Raw genomic sequence first — 27,165 nt, forward strand, 5'->3', positions numbered from 1 at the left:
GCCTAGATGCAGCGTTATACGGAACGTTGGTCGACTTTACGGTGGCAGAGCGAATGCCATCTTCGGTGTACAAGCAGCTCTGTTGGAACTAGGTGTGGGCCTAGTAGGCGAGTATGCAGTAAGTATTGACTTACCCACTGTCGCTGTCACTCTAAATTATCAGACCCCTGTATTCCAGGTTCCCGTCTCCCTGAAGGATTACCGGACCGGTACTAGAAATGCCGTCTGCGACCAGCCATCATCGGTGCCACGACACAGGGAGTGTCGAGTCGCCCCAGATAGAGTCTATACCAATCCTTACTAGAGACATGTGAGATTATGTTCCTGCTTGACATCGCAGTGGAGGTGTGGAAGATCACATCAGGCAGGTCATTGCCTTCCATCGACAAGTTTCCTTTGTGTTTCCCATTAGGACAGTTCTGTGGACAAGACATCCTAGCCACTCCAGTTCGTAATGTACGTGAGTCCGTGTGGAGTTGTATCCACGTACTAATTTGGTTTGTGTTTTTTTTTTTTTTATAGAACCCCAAACCAAATTCTTTTTGGTGGGGAGGTGTTACGGACCCGAGCCCAGCGTCCGAGCACGGAGCAGTGACGACCGCGACATCTGTGGGTCAGCTCCCGAAACCCCCTCCAAATGGACGGCGCCATCTAGTGAGGACAGGATATACCAGCCACAAGGGCTAGTTTCCCGTCTTGGTCAGCTCATAACACGACCGCTGCTGACCTCTGGTGAGGTAGAGCTTAGACAGCAACGCCATCTATGGAGTAGATACGTCGGGCGTTTGTGTCTAAGCCTGTAAGTGAGGTGCCCTAGAGTGTCCCTATTACTGATGACGTGTCTGATTACAGAGTCGACCTGGGACTGCTGTAATGGAAGTTGGATCAGTCTACCCAAGGTAGCCGTCTTGTCTCCAAGTATCTGCTGCAGCAGCTGTGAGTCACCCCCCGGATGAACACTGTGGTGTTAGTCTGCCTGTGACGTGGCAGCTGAGGGATTGTCGTACCCGGGGCTGACTGGTGGAGACACTTAACCATTGGGGTGTTGTGGTGAGGAGAGTGATCTGTAGGATCACACGAGGCTCCTGACTAAGGCTCGCAACCCTAGTATCGGTCGTGGAGTGGCCTAACCAGCGTTGCTGATTGGAACCTGCCAGCTACAGGCTGGATTTGTGGTTGACGGCCTCCACGACGGTGCCCCCAGTGGAACCGTGATTTGGCTGGCCTGTGGCCAGGGTAGACTCAAGAGAATCAAAGGATTCATCGTGAGGCCACAAGAGGACCAAGAGCTTAGCATCGCTGAGCACCGTGAACGTCCAGAGTCTTCAGAGGAAGACCACGTTGTATATTGTAGTGTTTATACCTCCCCCGTGTAATCTTTTATATATTATTTATGGTGACGGTGATAATTATATTATTTAGTTTTTGCCTTTGTCTCCCTTCCCCTTTTGTTTACTTGCGTTACGGATCACATCCCTTGAAAGCCACTACTAGCTTGGGGCCGGATACCCTACCTCTAACAACATCAGAGAAAGAACCCGGTTGCGACCCGAGAGGGCTGTAACAATGCAAAAATTATGAGGAGGATTAAAACAGAGGATGATAGTAGGAGGCTACAAGATGACCTAGAATGACTGAATGAATGGTCCAACAAATGGCTACTAAAGTTCAACCCGAATAAATGGAAAGTAATGAAGCCAGGCGGTGGAAACAGGAAGCCAGACACAGGATACCGAATAGGAGATGAAGTACTTCATGAAACGGACAGAGAGAAAGATCTAGGGGTTGATATCACACCAAACCTGTCTCCTGAAGCTCACATAAAAAGAATAATATCTGCTGCATATGCGAGGCTGGCTAAGATCAAAACTGCTATCAGGAACCTGTGTAAGGAATCATTCAAAACCTTGTATACCACATTTGTAAGATTAGTCCTGAAGTATGCGGCCTCCACATGGAGCCCGTAAATTGTCAAGCATAAGACGAAGCTGTAAAAAGTTCAGAGGTATGCCACTAGGCTAGTCCCTGAACAAAGAGGCATGAATTACGAGGAAAGGCTGCGTGAAATGCACCTCACGACACTGGAAGACAGATTAGTAAGGGAAGACATGATCACTAAATACAAAAGTCTCGCAGGAATTGACAGAGTTGAAAAGGATAAACTGTTTAACTCGGGGGGTACGCGAACAAGGGAACACAGGTTAAAACTGAGTATCAAAATGAGCCACAGGGAGCTTAGAAAAAACTTTTTTCAGTATCAGAGTAGATAACAGATTGAATGCAGTAGGAAGTGATGTGGTGGAGACTGACTCCATACATAGTTTCAATTGTAGATATGATAGAGCCCAGTAGGCTCAGGAATCTGTACACCAGTACATTGACAGATGAGAGGCGGGACCAATGAGCCAGATCTCAACCCCCTCAAGTACAACTAGGTGAGTACACATACATTACCCTCTATCATGCGGCTTTTGAGATTAATGGCGTCATGGAAGACATAAACCAGGAAACACAGCTCCTCCTTCTTGTATATCCACACGGGGTGACCACAAGGAGACACCAGTTGGCCACTCAGAACCCAACTATCACAGTCAAAACCCAGCCACCACAGTCAGAACCCAGTCATCATAGTCAGAACCCAGCCATCACTGTCAGAACTCAGCCATCACAAGCAGAATCCTGCCATCACACTCAGAACCCAGCCATCACACTCAGAACCCAGCCATCACACTCAGAACTCAGCCATCTCACACACAGAATCTAGACATGACACGCAGAACCCAGTCATCGCACTCAGAATCCAGCCATCACACACAGAATCTAGACATGACTCGCAGAACCCAGCCATCACACTCAGAATACAGCCATCACACTCACAACCCCAGCCATCACACTTAGAACCCCCGCCATCACACTCAGAACCCAGGCATCATACGCAGAATCCAACTAACACACTAAGAACCCAGCCATCACACTCAGAACCCAGCCATCATACTCAGAATCCCAGCCATCACGCTCAGAACCCAGCTATCACACTCAGAAGTAAGCCATCACACACAGATCCCAGCCATCACACTCAGAACTCAGCCATCCCACTCAGAACTCAGCAATCACACTCAGAACCAAGCCATAACACTCAGAACCAAGCCATAACACTCAGAACCTAGTCATCACACTCAGAATCCAGACATTACACTAGGAACACAGCCATCATACTCAAAATTCAGCCATCACACTCATAAAACTAACCATCACACTCAGAACACAGTCATCCCACTCAGAACCCAGTTATCACACTCACAACCCTAGCTATCACACACAGAACTCCACCCATCACACTCAGAACCCAGCAATCACACTCAGAACCCAGCTATCACACTCAGAACCTAGCCATCACACTCAGAATCTAGCTATCATACGCAGAACCTAGTCATCACACTCAGAATCCAGCCATCACACTCAGAACACAGCCATCACACTCAGAACACAGCCATCACACTCAGAACACAGCCATCACACTCAGAACCCTTGCCATCACACTCAGAACCCAGTTATCACACTCAGAACCCAGCCATCATACTCGAAACACAGCTATCACACTCAGAACACAGTCATCACACTCAGAACAAAGTTATCACATTCAGAACCCAACCATCACACTCAGAACCCAGCCATCACACTCAGAACCTAGCCATCACACTCAGAATCTAGCCATCATACGCAGAACTTAGTCATCACACTCAGAATCCAGCCATCACACTCAGAACACAGCCATCACACTCAGAACACAGCCATCACACTCAGAACACAGCCATCACACTCAGAACCCTTGCCATCACATTCAGAACCCAGTTATCACACTCAGAACCCAGCCATCATACTCGAAACACAGCTATCACACTCAGAACACAGTCATCACACTCAGAACAAAGTTATCACATTCAGAACCCAACCATCACACTCAGAACCCAAACATCACACTAAGAACCCAACCATCACACTCAGAACCCAACCATCACACTCAGAACCCCAGCCATCACACTCAGAACCCAGCCATCACATTCAGAACCCAACCATCACACTCAGAACCCAACCATCACACTCAGAACCCAACCATCACACTCAGAACCCAATCATCACACTCAGAACACAACCATCAAGCTCAGAACCCAACAATCACACTTAGAATCCAACCATCACACTCAGAACCTACCCATCACACTCAGAACCCAACCACCTCTCTCAGAACCCAACCATCACACTCAGAACCCAACCATCACACTCAGAACCCAACCATCACACTCAGAACACAACCATCAAGCTCAGAACCCAACAATCACACTTAGAATCCAACCATCACACTCAGAACCTACCCATCACACTCAGAACCCAACCACCTCTCTCAGAACCCAACCATCACACTCAGAACCCAACCATCACACTCAGAACCCAACCATCACACTCAGAACACAACCATCAAGCTCAGAACCCAACAATCACACTTAGAATCCAACCATCACACTCAGAACCTACCCATCACACTCAGAACCCAACCACCTCTCTCAGAACCCAACCATCACACTCATAACCCAACCATTACACTCAGAACCCAGCCATGACACGCAGAACCCTGCCATGACACGCAGAACCCAGCCATCACATGGAGAACCCAACCATCACACTCAGAACTCAGCTATCACACTCAGAACCCAAGCAATCACACTCAGAACCTATCCATCACACGCAGAACCCAGCCATCACACTCAGATTCCAGCTATCACACTCAGAACCTATCCATCACACTCAGAACACAGCTATCACACTCAGAACTCAGCCATTACACTTAGAACCAAGTTATGACACGCAGAACCAAGCAATCACACGCAGAACGCAGCCATCACACGCAGATCCCAGCCATCACACTCAGAACCCAGCCATCACACTCAGAACCCAGCTATCATACTCAAAACACCAGCCATCACACTCAGAACGCAGCCATCACGCGCAGAACACTGTCACGACACGCAGAACCCAGTCATCACACTCAAAACCAACCCATCACATTCAAAACCCAGCCATCACACTCAGAACCCAGGCATCTTACGCAGAATCCAACTATCTCACTAAGAACCCAGCAATCACACTCAGAACAAATCCATCATACTCAAAACTCCAGCCATCACACTCAGAACCCCAACCATCACACGCAGAATCCAACCATCACACTAAGAACTCAGCCATCACACTCAGATTCCCAGCCATCACACTCAGATCCCCAGCCATCACACTCAGAACATTAGCCATCACACTCAGAACCTGGCCGTCACACTCAGAACACAGCTCTCACACTCAGAACCAAGTTATCACACTCAGAACGCTGCCATCACATGCAGAACACAGTCACGACACGCAGAACCCAGCCATTACACGCAGAACGCAGCCATCACACGCAGACCACAGCTATCACACTCAGAATCCAGCCATCACACACAAATCCCAGCCATCACACTCAGAACCCAGCCATCACACTCAGAACCCAGCCATCACGCTCAGAACCCAGCCATCACACTCAGAACCCAGCCATCACACTCAGAACCCAGCCATCACACTCAGAACCCAGCCATCACACTCGGAACTCAGCCATCACACTCAGAACCCAGCCATCACGCTCAGAACCCAGCCATCACACTCAGAACCCAGCCATCACACTCAGAACCCAGCCATCACACTCAGAACCCAGCCATGACACTCAGAACCCAGCCATCACACTCAGAACCCAGCCATCACACTCAGAACCCAGCCATCACACTCAGAACCCAGCCATCACGCTCAGAACCCAGCCATCACACTCAGAACCCAGCCATCACACTCAGAACCCAGCCATCACACTCGGAACTCAGCCATCACACTCAGAACCCAGCCATCATGCTCAGAACCGAGCCATCACACTCAGAACCCAGCCATCACACTCAGAACCCAGCTATCACACTCAGAACCCAGCCATGACACTCAGAACCCAGCCATCACACTCAGAACCCAGCCATCACACTCAGAACCCAGCCATCACACTCAGAACCCAGCCATCACGCTCAGAACCCAGCCATCACACTCAGAACCCAGCCATCACACTCAGAACCCAGCCATCACACTCGGAACTCAGCCATCACACTCGGAACCCAGCCATCATTCCCTCCTGTTTATAAGTGATAAACACTTTACACACGACTCACAACGCATGTACTTTTCTCGAACAGCGTATCGTTCACGTCCTGTGTTAGAGTTGCCTATTTCTAAGTGATTCAGTCACGTACTACAAACACCAATAATTTCTAAAAGAACCAATAAACTTATCCAACTATTAACAAATAACTGTTTAATTAAATAACTATAAATATAATATTAGGTAACAATATTAACTTATATATATTAGAAAATACAAATGAATACGTAGTACGTTAACAATGGCGAAGGCAACCAGGCTAGGCATCCATAGCCTGAGGCCAGGTTGGGCAACCCCTAGCCTGAGGACAGGTTGGGCAACCCCTAGCCTGAGGACAGGTTGGGCAACCCCTAGCCTGAGGACAGGTTGGGCAACCCCTAGCCTGAGGACAGGTTGGGCAACCCCTAGCCTGAGGACAGGTTGGGCAACCCCTAGCCTGAGGACAGGTTGGGCAACCCCTAGCCTGAGGACAGGTTGGGCAACCCCTAGCCTGAGGACAGGTTGGGCAACCCCTAGCCTGAGGACAGGTTGGGCAACCCCTAGCCTGAGGACAGGTTGGGCAACCCCTAGCCTGAGGACGGGTTGGGCAACCCCTAGCCTGAGGACGGGTTGGGCAACCCCTAGCCTGAGGACAGGTTGGGCAACCCCTAGCCTGAGGACAGGTTGGGCAACCCCTAGCCTGAGGACAGGTTGGGCAACCCCTAGCCAGAGGACCGGTTGGGCAGCCCTAGCCTGAGGACAGGTTGGGCAACCCCTAGCCTGAGGACAGGTTGGGCAACCCCCAGCCTGAGGACAGGTTGGGCAACCCCTAGCCTGAGGATAGGTTGGGCAACCCCTAGCCTGAGGACAGGTTGGGCAACCCCTAGCCTGAGGACAGGTTGGGCAACCCCTAGCCTGAGGACAGGTTGGGCAACCCCTAGCCTGAGAACAGGTTGGGCAACCCCTAGCCTGAGGACAGGTTGGGCAACCCCTAGCCTGAGGACAGGTTGGGCAACCCCTAGCCTGAGGACAGGTTGGGCAACCCCTAGCCTGAGGACAGGTTGGGCAACCCCTAGCCTGAGGACAGGTTGGGCAACCCCTAGCCAGAGGACCGGTTGGCAGCCCTAGCCTGAGGACAGGTTGGGCATCCCCTAGCCTGAGGACAGGTTGGGCAACCCCCAGCCTGAAGACAGGTTGGGCAGCCCTAGCCTGAGGACAGGTTGGGCAACCCCTAGCCTGAGGACAGGTTGGGCAACCCCTAGCCTGAGGACAGGTTGGGCAGCCCTAGCCTGAGGACAGGTTGGGCAACCCCCAGCCTGAGGACAGGTTGGGCAACCCCCAGCCTGAGGACAGGTTGGGCAACCCCTAGCCTGAGGACAGGTTGGGCAACCCCTAGCCTGAGGACAGGTTGGGCAACCCCCAGCCTGAGGACAGGTTGGACAACCCCTAGCCTGAGGACAGGTTGGGCAGCCCTAGCCTGAGGACAGGTTGGGCAACCCCTAGCCTGAGGACAGGTTGGGCAACCCCTAGCCTGAGGACAGGTTGGGCAGCCCTAGCCTGAGGACAGGTTGGGCAACCCCCAGCCTGAGGACAGGTTGGGCAACCCCTAGCCTGAGGACAGGTTGGGCAACCCCTAGCCTGAGGACAGGTTGGGCATCCCCTAGCCTGAGGACAGGTTGGGCAACCCCTAGCCTGAGGACAGGTTGGGCAACCCCTAGCCTGAGGACTGGTTGGGCAACCCCCAGCCTGAGGACAGGTTGGGCAACCCCTAGCCTGAGGACAGGTTGGGCAACCCCCTGCCTGAGAACAGGTTGGGCAACCCCCAGCCTGAGGACAGGTTGGGCAACCCCCAGCCTGAGGACAGGTTGGGCAGCCCCTAGCCTGAGGACTGGTTGGGCAACCCCCAGCCTGAGGACCGGTTGGGCAACCCCTAGCCTGAGGACAGGTTGGGCAACCCTAGCCTGAGGACCGGTTGGGCAACCCCCAGCCTGAGGACAGGTTGGGCAACCCCTAGCCTGAGGACTGGTTGGGCAACCCCCAGCCTGAGGACAGGTTGGGCAGCCCCTAGCCTGAGGACTGGTTGGGCAACCCCCAGCCTGAGGACCGGTTGGGCAACCCCTAGCCTGAGGACAGGTTGGGCAACCCTAGCCTGAGGACAGGTTGGACAACCCCCAGCCTGAGGACCGGTTGGGCAACCCCCAGCCTGAAGACAGGTTGGGCAACCCCCACCCTGAGGACAGGTTGGGCAACCCTAGCCTGAGGACAGGTTGGGAAACTCCAGGCTGAGGACAGGTTGGGCAACCCCTAGCCTGAGGACAGGTTGGGCAACCACTAGCCTGAGGACAGGTATGGCAACCCCCAGCCTGAGGACAGGTTGGGCAACCCCTAGCCTGAGGACAGGTTGGGCAACCCCCAGCCTGAGGACAGGTTGGGCAACCCCCAGCTTAAGGACAGGTTTAGCAACCCTAGCCTGAGGACCGGTTGGACATCCCTGGCCTGTGGACAGGTTGGACAACTCTAGCCGAAAGACAGGTTGTGCAGCTCTAGCCTGTGGACAGGTTAGGCAACCCTAGCCTGAGGACAGGTTGGGCAACCCCCAGCCTGAGGACAGGTTGGGCAACCCCTAGCCTGAGGACAGGTTAGGCAACCCTAGCCTGAGGACAGGTTGGATATCCCTTGTCTGAGGACAGGTCGGGCAACCCTAGCCTGAGGATCGATCGGGCAACCCCATAAGAACATAAGAACATAAGAACAAAGGTAACTGCAGAAGGCCTATTGGCCCATACGAGGCAGCTCCTATTCTATAACCACCCAATCCCACTCATATACTTGTCCAACCCGTGCTTGAAACAATCGAGGGACCCCACCTCCACCACGTTACGCGGCAATTGGTTCCACAAATCAACAACCCTGTTACTGAACCAGTATTTACCCAAGTCTTTCCTAAATCTAAACTTATCCAATTTATATCCATTGTTTCGTGTTCTGTCCTGTGTTGATACTTTTAATACCCTATTAATATCCCCCCGGTTATGTCCATTCATCCACTTGTAAACCTCTATCATGTCACCCCTAACTCTTCGCCTTTCCAGTGAATGCAACTTAAGCTTTGTTAATCTTTCTTCATATGAAAGATTTCTAATTTGGGGAATTAACTTAGTCATCCTACGCTGGACACGTTCAAGTGAATTTATATCCATTCTATAATATGGCGACCAAAACTGAACTGCATAATCTAAATGGGGCCTAACTAGAGCAAGATATAGCTTGAGAACCACACCAGGTGTCTTGTTACTAACGCTGCGATTAATAAATCCAAGTGTCCGATTTGCCTTATTACGAACATTTATGCATTGATCCTTTTGTTTTAAATTCTTACTAATCATAACTCCCAGATCCCTTTCGCAATCCGACTTCGCAATCACAACACCATCTAGCTCGTATCTAGTAACTCTATCATCATTACCTAACCTCAGAACTTTACATTTATCAGCATTAAACTGCATCTGCCAATCCTTTGACCATTTCAAAACCCTATCTAGATCAACTTGAAGTGATAGTGAGTCCTCCTCCGAATTAATTTCCCTACCGATTTTCGTATCATCGGCAAATTTGCAAATGTTGCTACTCAAACCTGAATCTAAATCATTTATATATATTATAAACAACAGAGGTCCCAGGACAGAGCCTTGAGGCACTCCACTTACAACATTTTCCCACTCTGACTTGATTCCATTTATACTAACTCTCTGTTTCCTTTGGTATAGCCATGCCCTAATCCAGCTTAATATAGCACCCCCAATACCATGAGACTCTATTTTTTTAATCAGTCTTTCATGTGGCACTGTATCAAAAGCTTTGCTAAAGTCAAGGTATACAACATCGCAATCCTTACCACTATCAACTGCCTCAACAATGCTAGAATAAAAAGATAACAAATTTGTTAAACATGAACGGCCATTTATAAAACCATGTTGCGACTCAATTATTAATTTATGTTTTTCAAGATGAAGACGAATTTTATTTGCTATTATAGATTCGAGTAACTTTCCCACAATAGACGTTAGGCTAATTGGTCGATAGTTAGACGCAAGTGATCTATCTCCTTTCTTAAAAACTGGTATTACATTAGCAACTTTCCAAAACTCTGGCACTCTGCCTGACTCTATTGATTTATTAAATATGGTTAACAGTGGGTCACAAAGCTCCTCTTTGCATTCTTTAAGCACCCTAGCAAACACTTCATCCGGCCCTGGGGATTTGTTTGGTTTGAGTTTTACTATTTGTTTAAGAACATCCTCCCTGGTAACTACTAAACTCGTCAACCTGTCCTCGTCCCCACCCACATAGACTTGTTCGGCTGAAGGCATATTGTTAAGTTCTTCTTTAGTAAATACAGATACAAAATATTTATTAAAAATACTACTCATCTCTTCATCACTATCTGTTATTTGACCTGTCTCAGTTTTTAATGGACCTATCCTTTCCCTAGTCTTAGTACGATATAACTGAAAAAACCCTTTAGGATTTGTCTTTGCTTGCCCTGCTATGCGAACTTCATAGTTTCTTTTTGCTTTCCTTATCTCTTTTTTAACATTTCTAACCAGTTGTACGAATTCCTGTTCTAAAGTGACCTCCCCATTTTTAATCCTTTTGTACCAAGCTCTCTTTTTACCTATGAGGTTCTTCAAATTCTTTGTTATCCACTTTGGGTCATTAGTATACGATCTATTCAATTTGTATGGTATACTACGTTCCTGTGCTTTGTTTAGAATATTCTTAAATAAGTTATATATTGAATCCACATCGAAATCCCCATTTAAGTCACCTATCACTGGGTTCATGTCTCGCTCCAAGACCGGCCCACACCCCATACCCAAGCCTTTCCAATCAATTTGACCCAAAAAATTTCTTAGGCTATTAAAATCAGCTTTTCGAAAATCTGGCACTTTAACAGAATTTTCTCCTACTGGTCTATTCCATTCTATGCTAAATCTGATTTCTTTGTGATCACTGCTCCCTAGCTCACTCCCTATTTCGATGTCATTAATTTGCGTTTCCCTGTTAGTTAACACTAAATCTAAAATATTATTTTCCCGTGTTGGTTCCTTAATGTGTTGCGTAAGAAAGCAATCGTCAATTAATTCTAGAAAATCTTCTGCTTCACTATTCCCTGTTTTGTTCAACCAGTTTATTCCGCTAAAATTAAAGTCACCCATGACATAAATACTGTTAGATCTAGATGCTCTAGATATTTCATCCCATAGATGCTTTGCTTCCATTCTGTCTAAATTTGGTGGCCTATATATTACTCCTATTATAATATTATTAGCTTTTTCATTTAATTCAATCCAAATAGTTTCTGAGTGTGGCTCTGTTTTGATTCCCTCTTTGAGACTACATTTCAAATTGTAAGTTGCATTCACTGGAAAGGCGAAGAGTTAGGGGTGACATGATAGAGGTTTACAAGTGGATGAATGGACATAACCGGGGGGATATTAATAGGGTATTAAAAGTATCAACACAGGACAGAACACGAAACAATGGGTATAAATTGGATAAGTTTAGATTTAGGAAAGACTTGGGTAAATACTGGTTCAGTAACAGGGTTGTTGATTTGTGGAACCAATTGCCGCGTAACATTGTGGAGGTGGGGTCCCTCGATTGTTTCAAGCACGGGTTGGACAAGTATATGAGTGGGATTGGGTGGTTATAGAATAGGAGCTGCCTCGTATGGGCCAATAGGCCTTCTGCAGTTACCTTTGTTCTTATGTTCTTATGTTCTTATGTCCCTAACATATATGGCTACTCCACCTCCTCGTCTAATATATCTATCTGTGTGAAATAGTTTAAATCCATATATTTGATATTCAGCTAATAGTTCTCTATTTTCTACATTCATCCACGTTTCGGTAAGTGCAATAATATCTATTTTTTCTGTGCAGACAAGAGCATTTAATTCGTTAATTTTATTTCTTAGACTTCTACTGTTAGTGTAATATACCCTAAGTGAATTGTTATTTTGCGGACCTTCTCTTTCCCTGATCGTTTTGCCAATTCCTTTCTCCCACAAACACATACTTTTATTACCTCCTTCCTCCAAATCAATTCCCATACCTCTATCTACTAACAGTTTAAACCCAAACAAACAACTCTAACCACTTCTTCTAGCGAGTTCGCAACAGCAACAACCCCAGCTCTCGATAGATGCACCCCATCACGAGCATACATTTCATTTCTTCCATAGAAGTGTTCCCAGTTGTCTATGAAAGATATTGCATTTGATTTGCAATATCTTTCCAGCCGGCAATTGACACCAAGTGCCCTCGATATCCATTCATTTCCCACTCCCTTTCTTGGAACCCCAGTCTGAGGACATGTTGGGCAACCCTAGCCTGAGGACAGGTTAGGGGGGGGGGGGCAACCTTAGCTTGAGGACAGTTTGGACATTTCATTTCGCGAAGTATTTCTTTGTCGTATGTTATGAATTTTAACCATAAATGGGTAAGGTTTTGTCAGGCAGACAACTCGTAGGACAGCCAAGACTATAACAGTGTCCATCACGTGGTGTACAGCACGAGTGCACCGAAAGGGGGAATGGTGTAAGAGTATGTCATAAGAACATAAGAACAAAGGTAACTGCAGAAGGCCTATTGGCCCATACGAGGCAGCTCCTATTCTATAACCACCCAATCCCACTCATATACTTGTCCAACCCGTGCTTGAAACAGTCGAGGGACACCACCTCCACCACATTACGCGGCAATTGGTTCCACAAATCAACAACCCTGTTACTGAACCAGTATTTACCCAAGTCTTTCCTAAATCTAAACTTATCCAATTTATACCCATTGTTTCATGTTCTGTCTTGTGTTGATATTTTTAATACCCTATTAATATCCCCCCTGTTATGTCCATTCATCCACTTGTAAACCTCTATCATGTCACCCCTAACTCTTCGCCTTTCCAGTGAATGCAACTTAAGCTTTGTTAATCTTTCTTCATATGAAAGATTTCTAATTTGGGGGATTAACTTAGTCATCTTACGTTGGACACGTTCAAGTGAATTTATATCCATTCTATAATAGGGCGACCAGAACTGAACTGCATAATCTAAATGGGGCCTAACCAGAGCAAGATATAGCTTAAGAACCATAAGAACATAAGAACATAAGAACAAAGGTAACTGCAGAAGGCCTATTGGCCCATACGAGGCAGCTCCTATTCTATAACCACCCAATCCCACTCATATACTTGTCCAACCCGTGCTTGAAACAATCGAGGGACCCCACCTCCACAATGTTACGCGGCAATTGGTTCCACAAATCAACAACCCTGTTACTGAACCAGTATTTACCCAAGTCTTTCCTAAATCTAAACTTATCCAATTTATACCCATTGTTTCGTGTTCTGTCCTGTGTTGATACTTTTAATACCCTACCAATATCCCCCCGGTTATGTCCATTCATCCACTTGTAAACCTCTATCATGTCACCCCTAACTCTTCGCCTTTCCAGTGAATCGCCTTTCTTCGCCTTTCTTCATATGAAAGATTTCTAATTTGGGGAATTAACTTAGTCATCCTACGCTGGACACGTTCAAGTGAATTTATATCCATTCTATAATATGGCGACCAAAACTGAACTGCATAATCTAAATGGGGCCTAACTAGAGCAAGATATAGCTTGAGAACCACACCAGGTGTCTTGTTACTAACGCTGCGATTAATAAATCCAAGTGTCCGATTTGCCTTATTACGAACATTTATGCATTGATCCTTTTGTTTTAAATTCTTACTAATCATAACTCCCAGATCCCTTTCGCAATCCGACTTCGCAATCACAACACCATCTAGCTCGTATCTTGTAACTCTATCATCATTACCTAACCTCAGAACTTTACATTTATCAGCATTAAACTGCATCTGCCAATCCTTTGACCATTTCAAAACCCTATCTAGATCAACTTGAAGTGATAGTGAGTCCTCCTCCGAATTAATTTCCCTACCGATTTTCGTATCATCGGCAAATTTGCAAATGTTGCTACTCAAACCTGAATCTAAATCATTTATATATATTATAAACAACAGAGGTCCCAGGACAGAGCCTTGAGGCACTCCACTTACAACATTTTCCCACTCTGACTTGATTCCATTTATACTAACTCTCTGTTTCCTTTGGTATAGCCATGCCCTAATCCAGCTTAATATAGCACCCCCAATAACATAAGAACATAAGAACAAAGGTAACTGCAGAAGGCCTATTGGCCCATACGAGGCAGCTCCTATTCTATAACCACCCAATCCCACTCATATACTTGTCCAACCCGTGCTTGAAACAATCGAGGGACCCCACCTCCACAATGTTACGCGGCAATTGGTTCCACAAATCAACAACCCTGTTACTGAACCAGTATTTACCCAAGTCTTTCCTAAATCTAAACTTATCCAATTTATATCCATTGTTTCGTGTTCTGTCCTGTGTTGATACTTTTAATACCCTATTAATATCCCCCCGGTTATGTCCATTCATCCACTTGTAAACCTCTATCATGTCACCCCTAACTCTTCGCCTTTCCAGTGAATGCAACTTAAGCTTTGTTAATCTTTCTTCATATGAAAGATTTCTAATTTGGGGAATTAACTTAGTCATCCTACGCTGGACACGTTCAAGTGAATTTATATCCATTCTATAATATGGCGACCAAAACTGAACTGCATAATCTAAATGGGGCCTAACTAGAGCAAGATATAGCTTGAGAACCACACCAGGTGTCTTGTTACTAACGCTGCGATTAATAAATCCAAGTGTCCGATTTGCCTTATTATGAACATTTATGCATTGATCCTTTTGTTTTAAATTCTTACTAATCATAACTCCCAGATCCCTTTCGCAATCCGACTTCGCAATCACAACACCATCTAGCTCGTATCTTGTAACTCTATCATCATTACCTAACCTCAGAACTTTACATTTATCAGCATTAAACTGCATCTGCCAATCCTTTGACCATTTCAAAACCCTATCTAGATCAACTTGAAGTGATAGTGAGTCCTCCTCCGAATTAATTTCCCTACCGATTTTCGTATCATCGGCAAATTTGCAAATGTTGCTACTCAAACCTGAATCTAAATCATTTATATATATTATAAACAACAGAGGTCCCAGGACAGAGCCTTGAGGCACTCCACTTACAACATTTTCCCACTCTGACTTGATTCCATTTATACTAACTCTCTGTTTCCTTTGGTATAGCCATGCCCTAATCCAGCTTAATATAGCACCCCCAATACCATGAGACTCTATTTTTTTAATCAGTCTTTCATGTGGCACTGTATCAAAAGCTTTGCTAAAGTCAAGTTATACAACATCGCAATCCTTACCACTATCAACTGCCTCAACAATGCTAGAATAAAAAGATAACAAATTTGTTAAACATGAACGGCCATTTATAAAACCATGTTGCGACTCAATTATTAATTTATGTTTTTCAAGATGAAGACGAATTTTATTTGCTATTATAGATTCGAGTAACTTTCCCACAATAGACGTTAGGCTAATTGGTCGATAGTTAGACGCAAGTGATCTATCTCCTTTCTTAAAAACTGGTATCACATTAGCAACTTTCCAAAACTCTGGCACTCTGCCTGACTCTATTGATTTATTAAATATGGTTGACAGTGGGTCACAAAGCTCCTCTTTGCATTCTTTAAGCACCCTGGCAAACACTTCATCCGGCCCTGGGGATTTGTTTGGTTTGAGTTTTACTATTTGTTTAAGAACATCCTCCCTGGTAACTGCTAAACTCGTCAACCTGTCCTCGTCCCCACCCACATAGACTTGTTCGGCTGAAGGCATATTGTTAAGTTCCTCTTTAGTAAATACAGATACAAAATATTTATTAAAAATACTACTCATCTCTTCATCACTATCTGTTATTTGACCTGTCTCAGTTTTTAATGGACCTATCCTTTCCCTAGTCTTAGTACGATATAACTGAAAAAACCCTTTAGGATTTGTCTTTGCTTGCCCTGCTATGCGAACTTCATAGTTTCTTTTTGCTTTCCTTATCTCTTTTTTAACATTTCTAACCAGTTGTACGAATTCCTGTTCTAAAGTGACCTCCCCATTTTTAATTCTTTTGTACCAAGCTCTCTTTTTACCTATAAGGTTCTTCAAATTCTTTGTTATCCACTTTGGGTCATTAGTATTCGATCTATTCAATTTGTATGGTATACTACGTTCCTGTGCTTTGTTTAGAATATTCTTAAATAAGTTATATATTGAATCCACATCGAAATCCCCATTTAAGTCACCTATCGCTGGGTTCATGTCTCGCTCCAAGACCGGCCCACACCCCATACCCAAGACTTTCCAATCAATTTGACCCAAAAAATTTCTTAGGCTATTAAAATCAGCTTTTCGAAAATCTGGCACTTTAACAGAATTTTCTCCTACTGGTCTATTCCATTCTATGCTAAATCTGATTTCTTTGTGATCACTGCTCCCTAGCTCACTCCCTATTTCGATGTCATTAATTTGCGTTTCCCTGTTAGTTAACACTAAATCTAAAATATTATTTTCCCGTGTTGGTTCCTTAATGTGTTGCGTAAGAAAGCAATCGTCAATTAATTCTAGAAAATCTTCTGCTTCACTATTCCCTGTTTTGTTCAACCAGTTTATTCCGCTAAAATTAAAGTCACCCATGACATAAATACTGTTAGATCTAGATGCTCTAGATATTTCATCCCATAGATGCTTTGCTTACATTCTGTCTAAATTTAAGAACATAAGAACATAAGAACAAAGGTAACTGCAGAAGGCCTATTGGCCCATACGAGGCAGCTCCTATTCTATAACCACCCAATCCCACTCATTGGTTCCTTAATGTGTTGCGTAAGAAAGCAATCGTCAATTAATTCTAGAAAATCTTCTGCTTCACTATTCCCTGTTTTGTTCAACCAGTTTATTCCGCTAAAATTAAAGTCACCCATGACATAAATACTGTTAGATCTAGATGCTCTAGATATTTCATCCCATAGATGCTTTGCTTACATTCTGTCTAAATTTAAGAACATAAGAACATAAGAACAAAGGTAACTGCAGAAGGCCTATTGGCCCATACGAGGCAGCTCCTATTCTATAACCACCCAATCCCACTCATATACTTGTCCAACCCGTGCTTGAAACAATCGAGGGACCCCACCTCCACAATGTTACGCGGCAATTGGTTCCACAAATCAACAACCCTGTTACTGAACCAGTATTTACCCAAGTCTTTCCTAAATCTAAACTTATCCAATTTATACCCATTGTTTCGTGTTCTGTCCTGTGTTGATACTTTTAATACCCTATTAATATCCCCCCGGTTATGTCCATTCATCCACTTGTAAACCTCTATCATGTCACCCCTAACTCTTCGCCTTTCCAGTGAATGCAACTTAAGCTTTGTTAATCTTTCTTCATATGAAAGATTTCTAATTTGGGGAATTAACTTAGTCATCCTACGCTGGACACGTTCAAGTGAATTTATATCCATTCTATAATATGGCGACCAAAACTGAACTGCATAATCTAAATGGGGCCTAACTAGAGCAAGATATAGCTTGAGAACCACACCAGGTGTCTTGTTACTAACGCTGCGATTAATAAATCCAAGTGTCCGATTTGCCTTATTACGAACATTTATGCATTGATCCTTTTGTTTTAAATTCTTACTAATCATAACTCCCAGATCCCTTTCGCAATCCGACTTCGCAATCACAACACCATCTAGCTCGTATCTTGTAACTCTATCATCATTACCTAACCTCAGAACTTTACATTTATCAGCATTAAACTGCATCTGCCAATCCTTTGACCATTTCAAAACCCTATCTAGATCAACTTGAAGTGATAGTGAGTCCTCCTCCGAATTAATTTCCCTACCGATTTTCGTATCATCGGCAAATTTGCAAATGTTGCTACTCAAACCTGAATCTAAATCATTTATATATATTATAAACAACAGAGGTCCCAGGACAGAGCCTTGAGGCACTCCACTTACAACATTTTCCCACTCTGACTTGATTCCATTTATACTAACTCTCTGTTTCCTTTGGTATAGCCATGCCCTAATCCAGCTTAATATAGCACCCCCAATACCATGAGACTCTATTTTTTTAATCAGTCTTTCATGTGGCACTGTATCAAAAGCTTTGCTAAAGTCAAGGTATACAACATCGCAATCCTTACCACTATCAACTGCCTCAACAATGCTAGAATAAAAAGATAACAAATTTGTTAAACATGAACGGCCATTTATAAAACCATGTTGCGACTCAATTATTAATTTATGTTTTTCAAGATGAAGACGAATTTTATTTGCTATTATAGATTCGAGTAACTTTCCCACAATAGACGTTAGGCTAATTGGTCGATAGTTAGACGCAAGTGATCTATCTCCTTTCTTAAAAACTGGTATCACATTAGCAACTTTCCAAAACTCTGGCACTCTGCCTGACTCTATTGATTTATTAAATATGGTTGACAGTGGGTCACAAAGCTCCTCTTTGCATTCTTTAAGCACCCTGGCAAACACTTCATCCGGCCCTGGGGATTTGTTTGGTTTGAGTTTTACTATTTGTTTAAGAACATCCTCCCTGGTAACTGCTAAACTCGTCAACCTGTCCTCGTCCCCACCCACATAGACTTGTTCGGCTGAAGGCATATTGTTAAGTTCCTCTTTAGTAAATACAGATACAAAATATTTATTAAAAATACTACTCATCTCTTCATCACTATCTGTTATTTGACCTGTCTCAGTTTTTAATGGACCTATCCTTTCCCTAGTCTTAGTACGATATAACTGAAAAAACCCTTTAGGATTTGTCTTTGCTTGCCCTGCTATGCGAACTTCATAGTTTCTTTTTGCTTTCCTTATCTCTTTTTTAACATTTCTAACCAGTTGTACGAATTCCTGTTCTAAAGTGACCTCCCCATTTTTAATTCTTTTGTACCAAGCTCTCTTTTTACCTATAAGGTTCTTCAAATTCTTTGTTATCCACTTTGGGTCATTAGTATTCGATCTATTCAATTTGTATGGTATACTACGTTCCTGTGCTTTGTTTAGAATATTCTTAAATAAGTTATATATTGAATCCACATCGAAATCCCCATTTAAGTCACCTATCGCTGGGTTCATGTCTCGCTCCAAGACCGGCCCACACCCCATACCCAAGACTTTCCAATCAATTTGACCCAAAAAATTTCTTAGGCTATTAAAATCAGCTTTTCGAAAATCTGGCACTTTAACAGAATTTTCTCCTACTGGTCTATTCCATTCTATGCTAAATCTGATTTCTTTGTGATCACTGCTCCCTAGCTCACTCCCTATTTCGATGTCATTAATTTGCGTTTCCCTGTTAGTTAACACTAAATCTAAAATATTATTTTCCCGTGTTGGTTCCTTAATGTGTTGCGTAAGAAAGCAATCGTCAATTAATTCTAGAAAATCTTCTGCTTCACTATTCCCTGTTTTGTTCAACCAGTTTATTCCGCTAAAATTAAAGTCACCCATGACATAAATACTGTTAGATCTAGATGCTCTAGATATTTCATCCCATAGATGCTTTGCTTACATTCTGTCTAAATTTAAGAACATAAGAACAAAGGTAACTGCAGAAGGCCTATTGGCCCATACGAGGCAGCTCCTATTCTATAACCACCCAATCCCACTCATATACTTGTCCAACCCGTGCTTGAAACAATCGAGGGACCCCACCTCCACAATGTTACGCGGCAATTGGTTCCACAAATCAACAACCCTGTTACTGAACCAGTATTTACCCAAGTCTTTCCTAAATCTAAACTTATCCAATTTATACCCATTGTTTCGTGTTCTGTCCTGTGTTGATACTTTTAATACCCTATTAATATCCCCCCGGTTATGTCCATTCATCCACTTGTAAACCTCTATCATGTCACCCCTAACTCTTCGCCTTTCCAGTGAATGCAACTTAAGCTTTGTTAATCTTTCTTCATATGAAAGATTTCTAATTTGGGGAATTAACTTAGTCATCCTACGCTGGACACGTTCAAGTGAATTTATATCCATTCTATAATATGGCGACCAAAACTGAACTGCATAATCTAAATGGGGCCTAACTAGAGCAAGATATAGCTTGAGAACCACACCAGGTGTCTTGTTACTAACGCTGCGATTAATAAATCCAAGTGTCCGATTTGCCTTATTACGAACATTTATGCATTGATCCTTTTGTTTTAAATTCTTACTAATCATAACTCCCAGATCCCTTTCGCAATCCGACTTCGCAATCACAACACCATCTAGCTCGTATCTTGTAACTCTATCATCATTACCTAACCTCAGAACTTTACATTTATCAGCATTAAACTGCATCTGCCAATCCTTTGACCATTTCAAAACCCTATCTAGATCAACTTGAAGTGATAGTGAGTCCTCCTCCGAATTAATTTCCCTACCGATTTTCGTATCATCGGCAAATTTGCAAATGTTGCTACTCAAACCTGAATCTAAATCATTTATATATATTATAAACAACAGAGGTCCCAGGACAGAGCCTTGAGGCACTCCACTTACAACATTTTCCCACTCTGACTTGATTCCATTTATACTAACTCTCTGTTTCCTTTGGTATAGCCATGCCCTAATCCAGCTTAATATAGCACCCCCAATACCATGAGACTCTATTTTTTTAATCAGTCTTTCATGTGGCACTGTATCAAAAGCTTTGCTAAAGTCAAGGTATACAACATCGCAATCCTTACCACTATCAACTGCCTCAACAATGCTAGAATAAAAAGATAACAAATTTGTTAAACATGAACGGCCATTTATAAAACCATGTTGCGACTCAATTATTAATTTATGTTTTTCAAGATGAAGACGAATTTTATTTGCTATTATAGATTCGAGTAACTTTCCCACAATAGACGTTAGGCTAATTGGTCGATAGTTAGACGCAAGTGATCTATCTCCTTTCTTAAAAACTGGTATCACATTAGCAACTTTCCAAAACTCTGGCACTCTGCCTGACTCTATTGATTTATTAAATATGGTTGACAGTGGGTCACAAAGCTCCTCTTTGCATTCTTTAAGCACCCTGGCAAACACTTCATCCGGCCCTGGGGATTTGTTTGGTTTGAGTTTTACTATTTGTTTAAGAACATCCTCCCTGGTAACTGCTAAACTCGTCAACCTGTCCTCGTCCCCACCCACATAGACTTGTTCGGCTGAAGGCATATTGTTAAGTTCCTCTTTAGTAAATACAGATACAAAATATTTATTAAAAATACTACTCATCTCTTCATCACTATCTGTTATTTGACCTGTCTCAGTTTTTAATGGACCTATCCTTTCCCTAGTCTTAGTACGATATAACTGAAAAAACCCTTTAGGATTTGTCTTTGCTTGCCCTGCTATGCGAACTTCATAGTTTCTTTTTGCTTTCCTTATCTCTTTTTTAACATTTCTAACCAGTTGTACGAATTCCTGTTCTAAAGTGACCTCCCCATTTTTAATTCTTTTGTACCAAGCTCTCTTTTTACCTATAAGGTTCTTCAAATTCTTTGTTATCCACTTTGGGTCATTAGTATTCGATCTATTCAATTTGTATGGTATACTACGTTCCTGTGCTTTGTTTAGAATATTCTTAAATAAGTTATATATTGAATCCACATCGAAATCCCCATTTAAGTCACCTATCGCTGGGTTCATGTCTCGCTCCAAGACCGGCCCACACCCCATACCCAAGACTTTCCAATCAATTTGACCCAAAAAATTTCTTAGGCTATTAAAATCAGCTTTTCGAAAATCTGGCACTTTAACAGAATTTTCTCCTACTGGTCTATTCCATTCTATGCTAAATCTGATTTCTTTGTGATCACTGCTCCCTAGCTCACTCCCTATTTCGATGTCATTAATTTGCGTTTCCCTGTTAGTTAACACTAAATCTAAAATATTATTTTCCCGTGTTGGTTCCTTAATGTGTTGCGTAAGAAAGCAATCGTCAATTAATTCTAGAAAATCTTCTGCTTCACTATTCCCTGTTTTGTTCAACCAGTTTATTCCGCTAAAATTAAAGTCACCCATGACATAAATACTGTTAGATCTAGATGCTCTAGATATTTCATCCCATAGATGCTTTGCTTACATTCTGTCTAAATTTAAGAACATAAGAACAAAGGTAACTGCAGAAGGCCTATTGGCCCATACGAGGCAGCTCCTATTCTATAACCACCCAATCCCACTCATATACTTGTCCAACCCGTGCTTGAAACAATCGAGGGACCCCACCTCCACAATGTTACGCGGCAATTGGTTCCACAAATCAACAACCCTGTTACTGAACCAGTATTTACCCAAGTCTTTCCTAAATCTAAACTTATCCAATTTATACCCATTGTTTCGTGTTCTGTCCTGTGTTGATACTTTTAATACCCTATTAATATCCCCCCGGTTATGTCCATTCATCCACTTGTAAACCTCTATCATGTCACCCCTAACTCTTCGCCTTTCCAGTGAATGCAACTTAAGCTTTGTTAATCTTTCTTCATATGAAAGATTTCTAATTTGGGGAATTAACTTAGTCATCCTACGCTGGACACGTTCAAGTGAATTTATATCCATTCTATAATATGGCGACCAAAACTGAACTGCATAATCTAAATGGGGCCTAACTAGAGCAAGATATAGCTTGAGAACCACACCAGGTGTCTTGTTACTAACGCTGCGATTAATAAATCCAAGTGTCCGATTTGCCTTATTACGAACATTTATGCATTGATCCTTTTGTTTTAAATTCTTACTAATCATAACTCCCAGATCCCTTTCGCAATCCGACTTCGCAATCACAACACCATCTAGCTCGTATCTTGTAACTCTATCATCATTACCTAACCTCAGAACTTTACATTTATCAGCATTAAACTGCATCTGCCAATCCTTTGACCATTTCAAAACCCTATCTAGATCAACTTGAAGTGATAGTGAGTCCTCCTCCGAATTAATTTCCCTACCGATTTTCGTATCATCGGCAAATTTGCAAATGTTGCTACTCAAACCTGAATCTAAATCATTTATATATATTATAAACAACAGAGGTCCCAGGACAGAGCCTTGAGGCACTCCACTTACAACATTTTCCCACTCTGACTTGATTCCATTTATACTAACTCTCTGTTTCCTTTGGTATAGCCATGCCCTAATCCAGCTTAATATAGCACCCCCAATACCATGAGACTCTATTTTTTTAATCAGTCTTTCATGTGGCACTGTATCAAAAGCTTTGCTAAAGTCAAGGTATACAACATCGCAATCCTTACCACTATCAACTGCCTCAACAATGCTAGAATAAAAAGATAACAAATTTGTTAAACATGAACGGCCATTTATAAAACCATGTTGCGACTCAATTATTAATTTATGTTTTTCAAGATGAAGACGAATTTTATTTGCTATTATAGATTCGAGTAACTTTCCCACAATAGACGTTAGGCTAATTGGTCGATAGTTAGACGCAAGTGATCTATCTCCTTTCTTAAAAACTGGTATCACATTAGCAACTTTCCAAAACTCTGGCACTCTGCCTGACTCTATTGATTTATTAAATATGGTTGACAGTGGGTCACAAAGCTCCTCTTTGCATTCTTTAAGCACCCTGGCAAACACTTCATCCGGCCCTGGGGATTTGTTTGGTTTGAGTTTTACTATTTGTTTAAGAACATCCTCCCTGGTAACTGCTAAACTCGTCAACCTGTCCTCGTCCCCACCCACATAGACTTGTTCGGCTGAAGGCATATTGTTAAGTTCCTCTTTAGTAAATACAGATACAAAATATTTATTAAAAATACTACTCATCTCTTCATCACTATCTGTTATTTGACCTGTCTCAGTTTTTAATGGACCTATCCTTTCCCTAGTCTTAGTACGATATAACTGAAAAAACCCTTTAGGATTTGTCTTTGCTTGCCCTGCTATGCGAACTTCATAGTTTCTTTTTGCTTTCCTTATCTCTTTTTTAACATTTCTAACCAGTTGTACGAATTCCTGTTCTAAAGTGACCTCCCCATTTTTAATTCTTTTGTACCAAGCTCTCTTTTTACCTATAAGGTTCTTCAAATTCTTTGTTATCCACTTTGGGTCATTAGTATTCGATCTATTCAATTTGTATGGTATACTACGTTCCTGTGCTTTGTTTAGAATATTCTTAAATAAGTTATATATTGAATCCACATCGAAATCCCCATTTAAGTCACCTATCGCTGGGTTCATGTCTCGCTCCAAGACCGGCCCACACCCCATACCCAAGACTTTCCAATCAATTTGACCCAAAAAATTTCTTAGGCTATTAAAATCAGCTTTTCGAAAATCTGGCACTTTAACAGAATTTTCTCCTACTGGTCTATTCCATTCTATGCTAAATCTGATTTCTTTGTGATCACTGCTCCCTAGCTCACTCCCTATTTCGATGTCATTAATTTGCGTTTCCCTGTTAGTTAACACTAAATCTAAAATATTATTTTCCCGTGTTGGTTCCTTAATGTGTTGCGTAAGAAAGCAATCGTCAATTAATTCTAGAAAATCTTCTGCTTCACTATTCCCTGTTTTGTTCAACCAGTTTATTCCGCTAAAATTAAAGTCACCCATGACATAAATACTGTTAGATCTAGATGCTCTAGATATTTCATCCCATAGATGCTTTGCTTACATTCTGTCTAAATTTAAGAACATAAGAACATAAGAACAAAGGTAACTGCAGAAGGCCTATTGGCCCATACGAGGCAGCTCCTATTCTATAACCACCCAATCCCACTCATATAGAACATAAGAACATAAGAACAAAGGTAACTGCAGAAGGCCTATTGGCCCATACGAGGCAGCTCCTATTCTATAACCACCCAATCCCACTCATATACTTGTCCAACCCGTGCTTGAAACAATCGAGGGACCCCACCTCCACAATGTTACGCGGCAATTGGTTCCACAAATCAACAACCCTGTTACTGAACCAGTATTTACCCAAGTCTTTCCTAAATCTAAACTTATCCAATTTATACCCATTGTTTCGTGTTCTGTCCTGTGTTGATACTTTTAATACCCTATTAATATCCCCCCGGTTATGTCCATTCATCCACTTGTAAACCTCTATCATGTCACCCCTAACTCTTCGCCTTTCCAGTGAATGCAACTTAAGCTTTGTTAATCTTTCTTCATATGAAAGATTTCTAATTTGGGGAATTAACTTAGTCATCCTACGCTGGACACGTTCAAGTGAATTTATATCCATTCTATAATATGGCGACCAAAACTGAACTGCATAATCTAAATGGGGCCTAACTAGAGCAAGATATAGCTTGAGAACCACACCAGGAGTCTTGTTACTAACGCTGCGATTAATAAATCCAAGTTTCCGATTTGCCTTATTACGAACATTTATGCATTGATCCTTTTGTTTTAAATTCTTACTAATCATAACTCCCAGATCCCTTTCGCAATCCGACTTCGCAATCACAACACCATCTAGCTCGTATCTTGTAACTCTATCATCATTACCTAACCTCAGAACTTTACATTTATCAGCATTAAACTGCATCTGCCAATCCTTTGACCATTTCAAAACCCTATCTAGATCAACTTGAAGTGATAGTGAGTCCTCCTCCGAATTAATTTCCCTACCGATTTTCGTATCATCGGCAAATTTGCAAATGTTGCTACTCAAACCTGAATCTAAATCATTTATATATATTATAAACAACAGAGGTCCCAGGACAGAGCCTTGAGGCACTCCACTTACAACATTTTCCCACCCTGACTTGATTCCATTTATACTAACTCTCTGTTTCCTTTGGTATAGCCATGCCCTAATCCAGCTTAATATAGCACCCCCAATACCATGAGACTCTATCTTTTTAATCAGTCTTTCATGTGGCACTGTATCAAAAGCTTTGCTAAAGTCAAGGTATACAACATCGCAATCCTTACCACTATCAACTGCCTCAACAATGCTAGAATAAAAAGATAACAAATTTGTTAAACATGAACGGCCATTTATAAAACCATGTTGCGACTCAATTATTAATTTATGTTTTTCAAGATGAAGACGAATTTTATTTGCTATTATAGATTCGAGTAACTTTCCCACAATAGACGTTAGGCTAATTGGTCGATAGTTAGACGCAAGTGATCTATCTCCTTTCTTAAAAACTGGTATCACATTAGCAACTTTCCAAAACTCTGGCACTCTGCCTGACTCTATTGATTTATTAAATATGGTTGACAGTGGGTCACAAAGCTCCTCTTTGCATTCTTTAAGCACCCTGGCAAACACTTCATCCGGCCCTGGGGATTTGTTTGGTTTGAGTTTTACTATTTGTTTAAGAACATCCTCCCTGGTAACTGCTAAGCTCGCCAACCTGTCCTCGTCCCCACCCACATAGACTTGTTCGGCTGAAGGCATATTGTTAAGTTCCTCTTTAGTAAATACAGATACAAAATATTTATTAAAAATACTACTCATCTCTTCATCACTATCTGTTATTTGACCTGTCTCAGTTTTTAATGGACCTATCCTTTCCCTAGTCTTAGTACGATATAACTGAAAAAACCCTTTAGGATTTGTCTTTGCTTGCCCTGCTATGCGAACTTCATAGTTTCTTTTTGCTTTCCTTATCTCTTTTTTAACATTTCTAACCAGTTGTACGAATTCCTGTTCTAAAGTGACCTCCCCATTTTTAATCCTTTTGTACCAAGCTCTCTTTTTACCTATAAGGTTCTTCAAATTCTTTGTTATCCACTTTGGGTCATTAGTATTCGATCTATTCAATTTGTATGGTATACTACGTTCCTGTGCTTTGTTTAGAATATTCTTAAATAAGTTATATATTGAATCCACATCGAAATCCCCATTTAAGTCACCTATCGCTGGGTTCATGTCTCGCTCCAAG

General features: G+C 42.6%; 2 protein-coding genes across 2 annotated transcripts in view; both read left to right on the forward strand.

Moving 5' to 3' along the window:
* Positions 1–318: 318 nt before the first annotated feature.
* Positions 319–4,346, forward strand: LOC138373516 (LIM domain-containing protein A-like). The gene is made up of 3 exons (XM_069339729.1): positions 319–460; positions 2,758–3,042; positions 3,745–4,346. The coding sequence occupies exons 1-3, from the start codon at positions 319–321 to the stop codon at positions 4,344–4,346; spliced, it is 1,029 nt and encodes a 342-aa protein (XP_069195830.1).
* Positions 4,347–4,660: 314 nt separating this feature from the next.
* LOC138373517 (uncharacterized) overlaps positions 4,661–27,165 on the forward strand; it is a 67,666-nt gene continuing 45,161 nt past the window's right edge. The window contains exon 1 of the mRNA XM_069339730.1: positions 4,661–5,399. Within this exon, the coding sequence (XP_069195831.1) occupies positions 4,661–5,399 (739 nt within the window). The remainder of the gene's footprint in view (positions 5,400–27,165) is intronic.

The sequence above is a fragment of the Procambarus clarkii genome, chromosome 42 (genome assembly GCF_040958095.1).
Source record: "Procambarus clarkii isolate CNS0578487 chromosome 42, FALCON_Pclarkii_2.0, whole genome shotgun sequence".
In the NCBI taxonomy this organism is placed as follows: domain Eukaryota; kingdom Metazoa; phylum Arthropoda; class Malacostraca; order Decapoda; family Cambaridae; genus Procambarus; species Procambarus clarkii.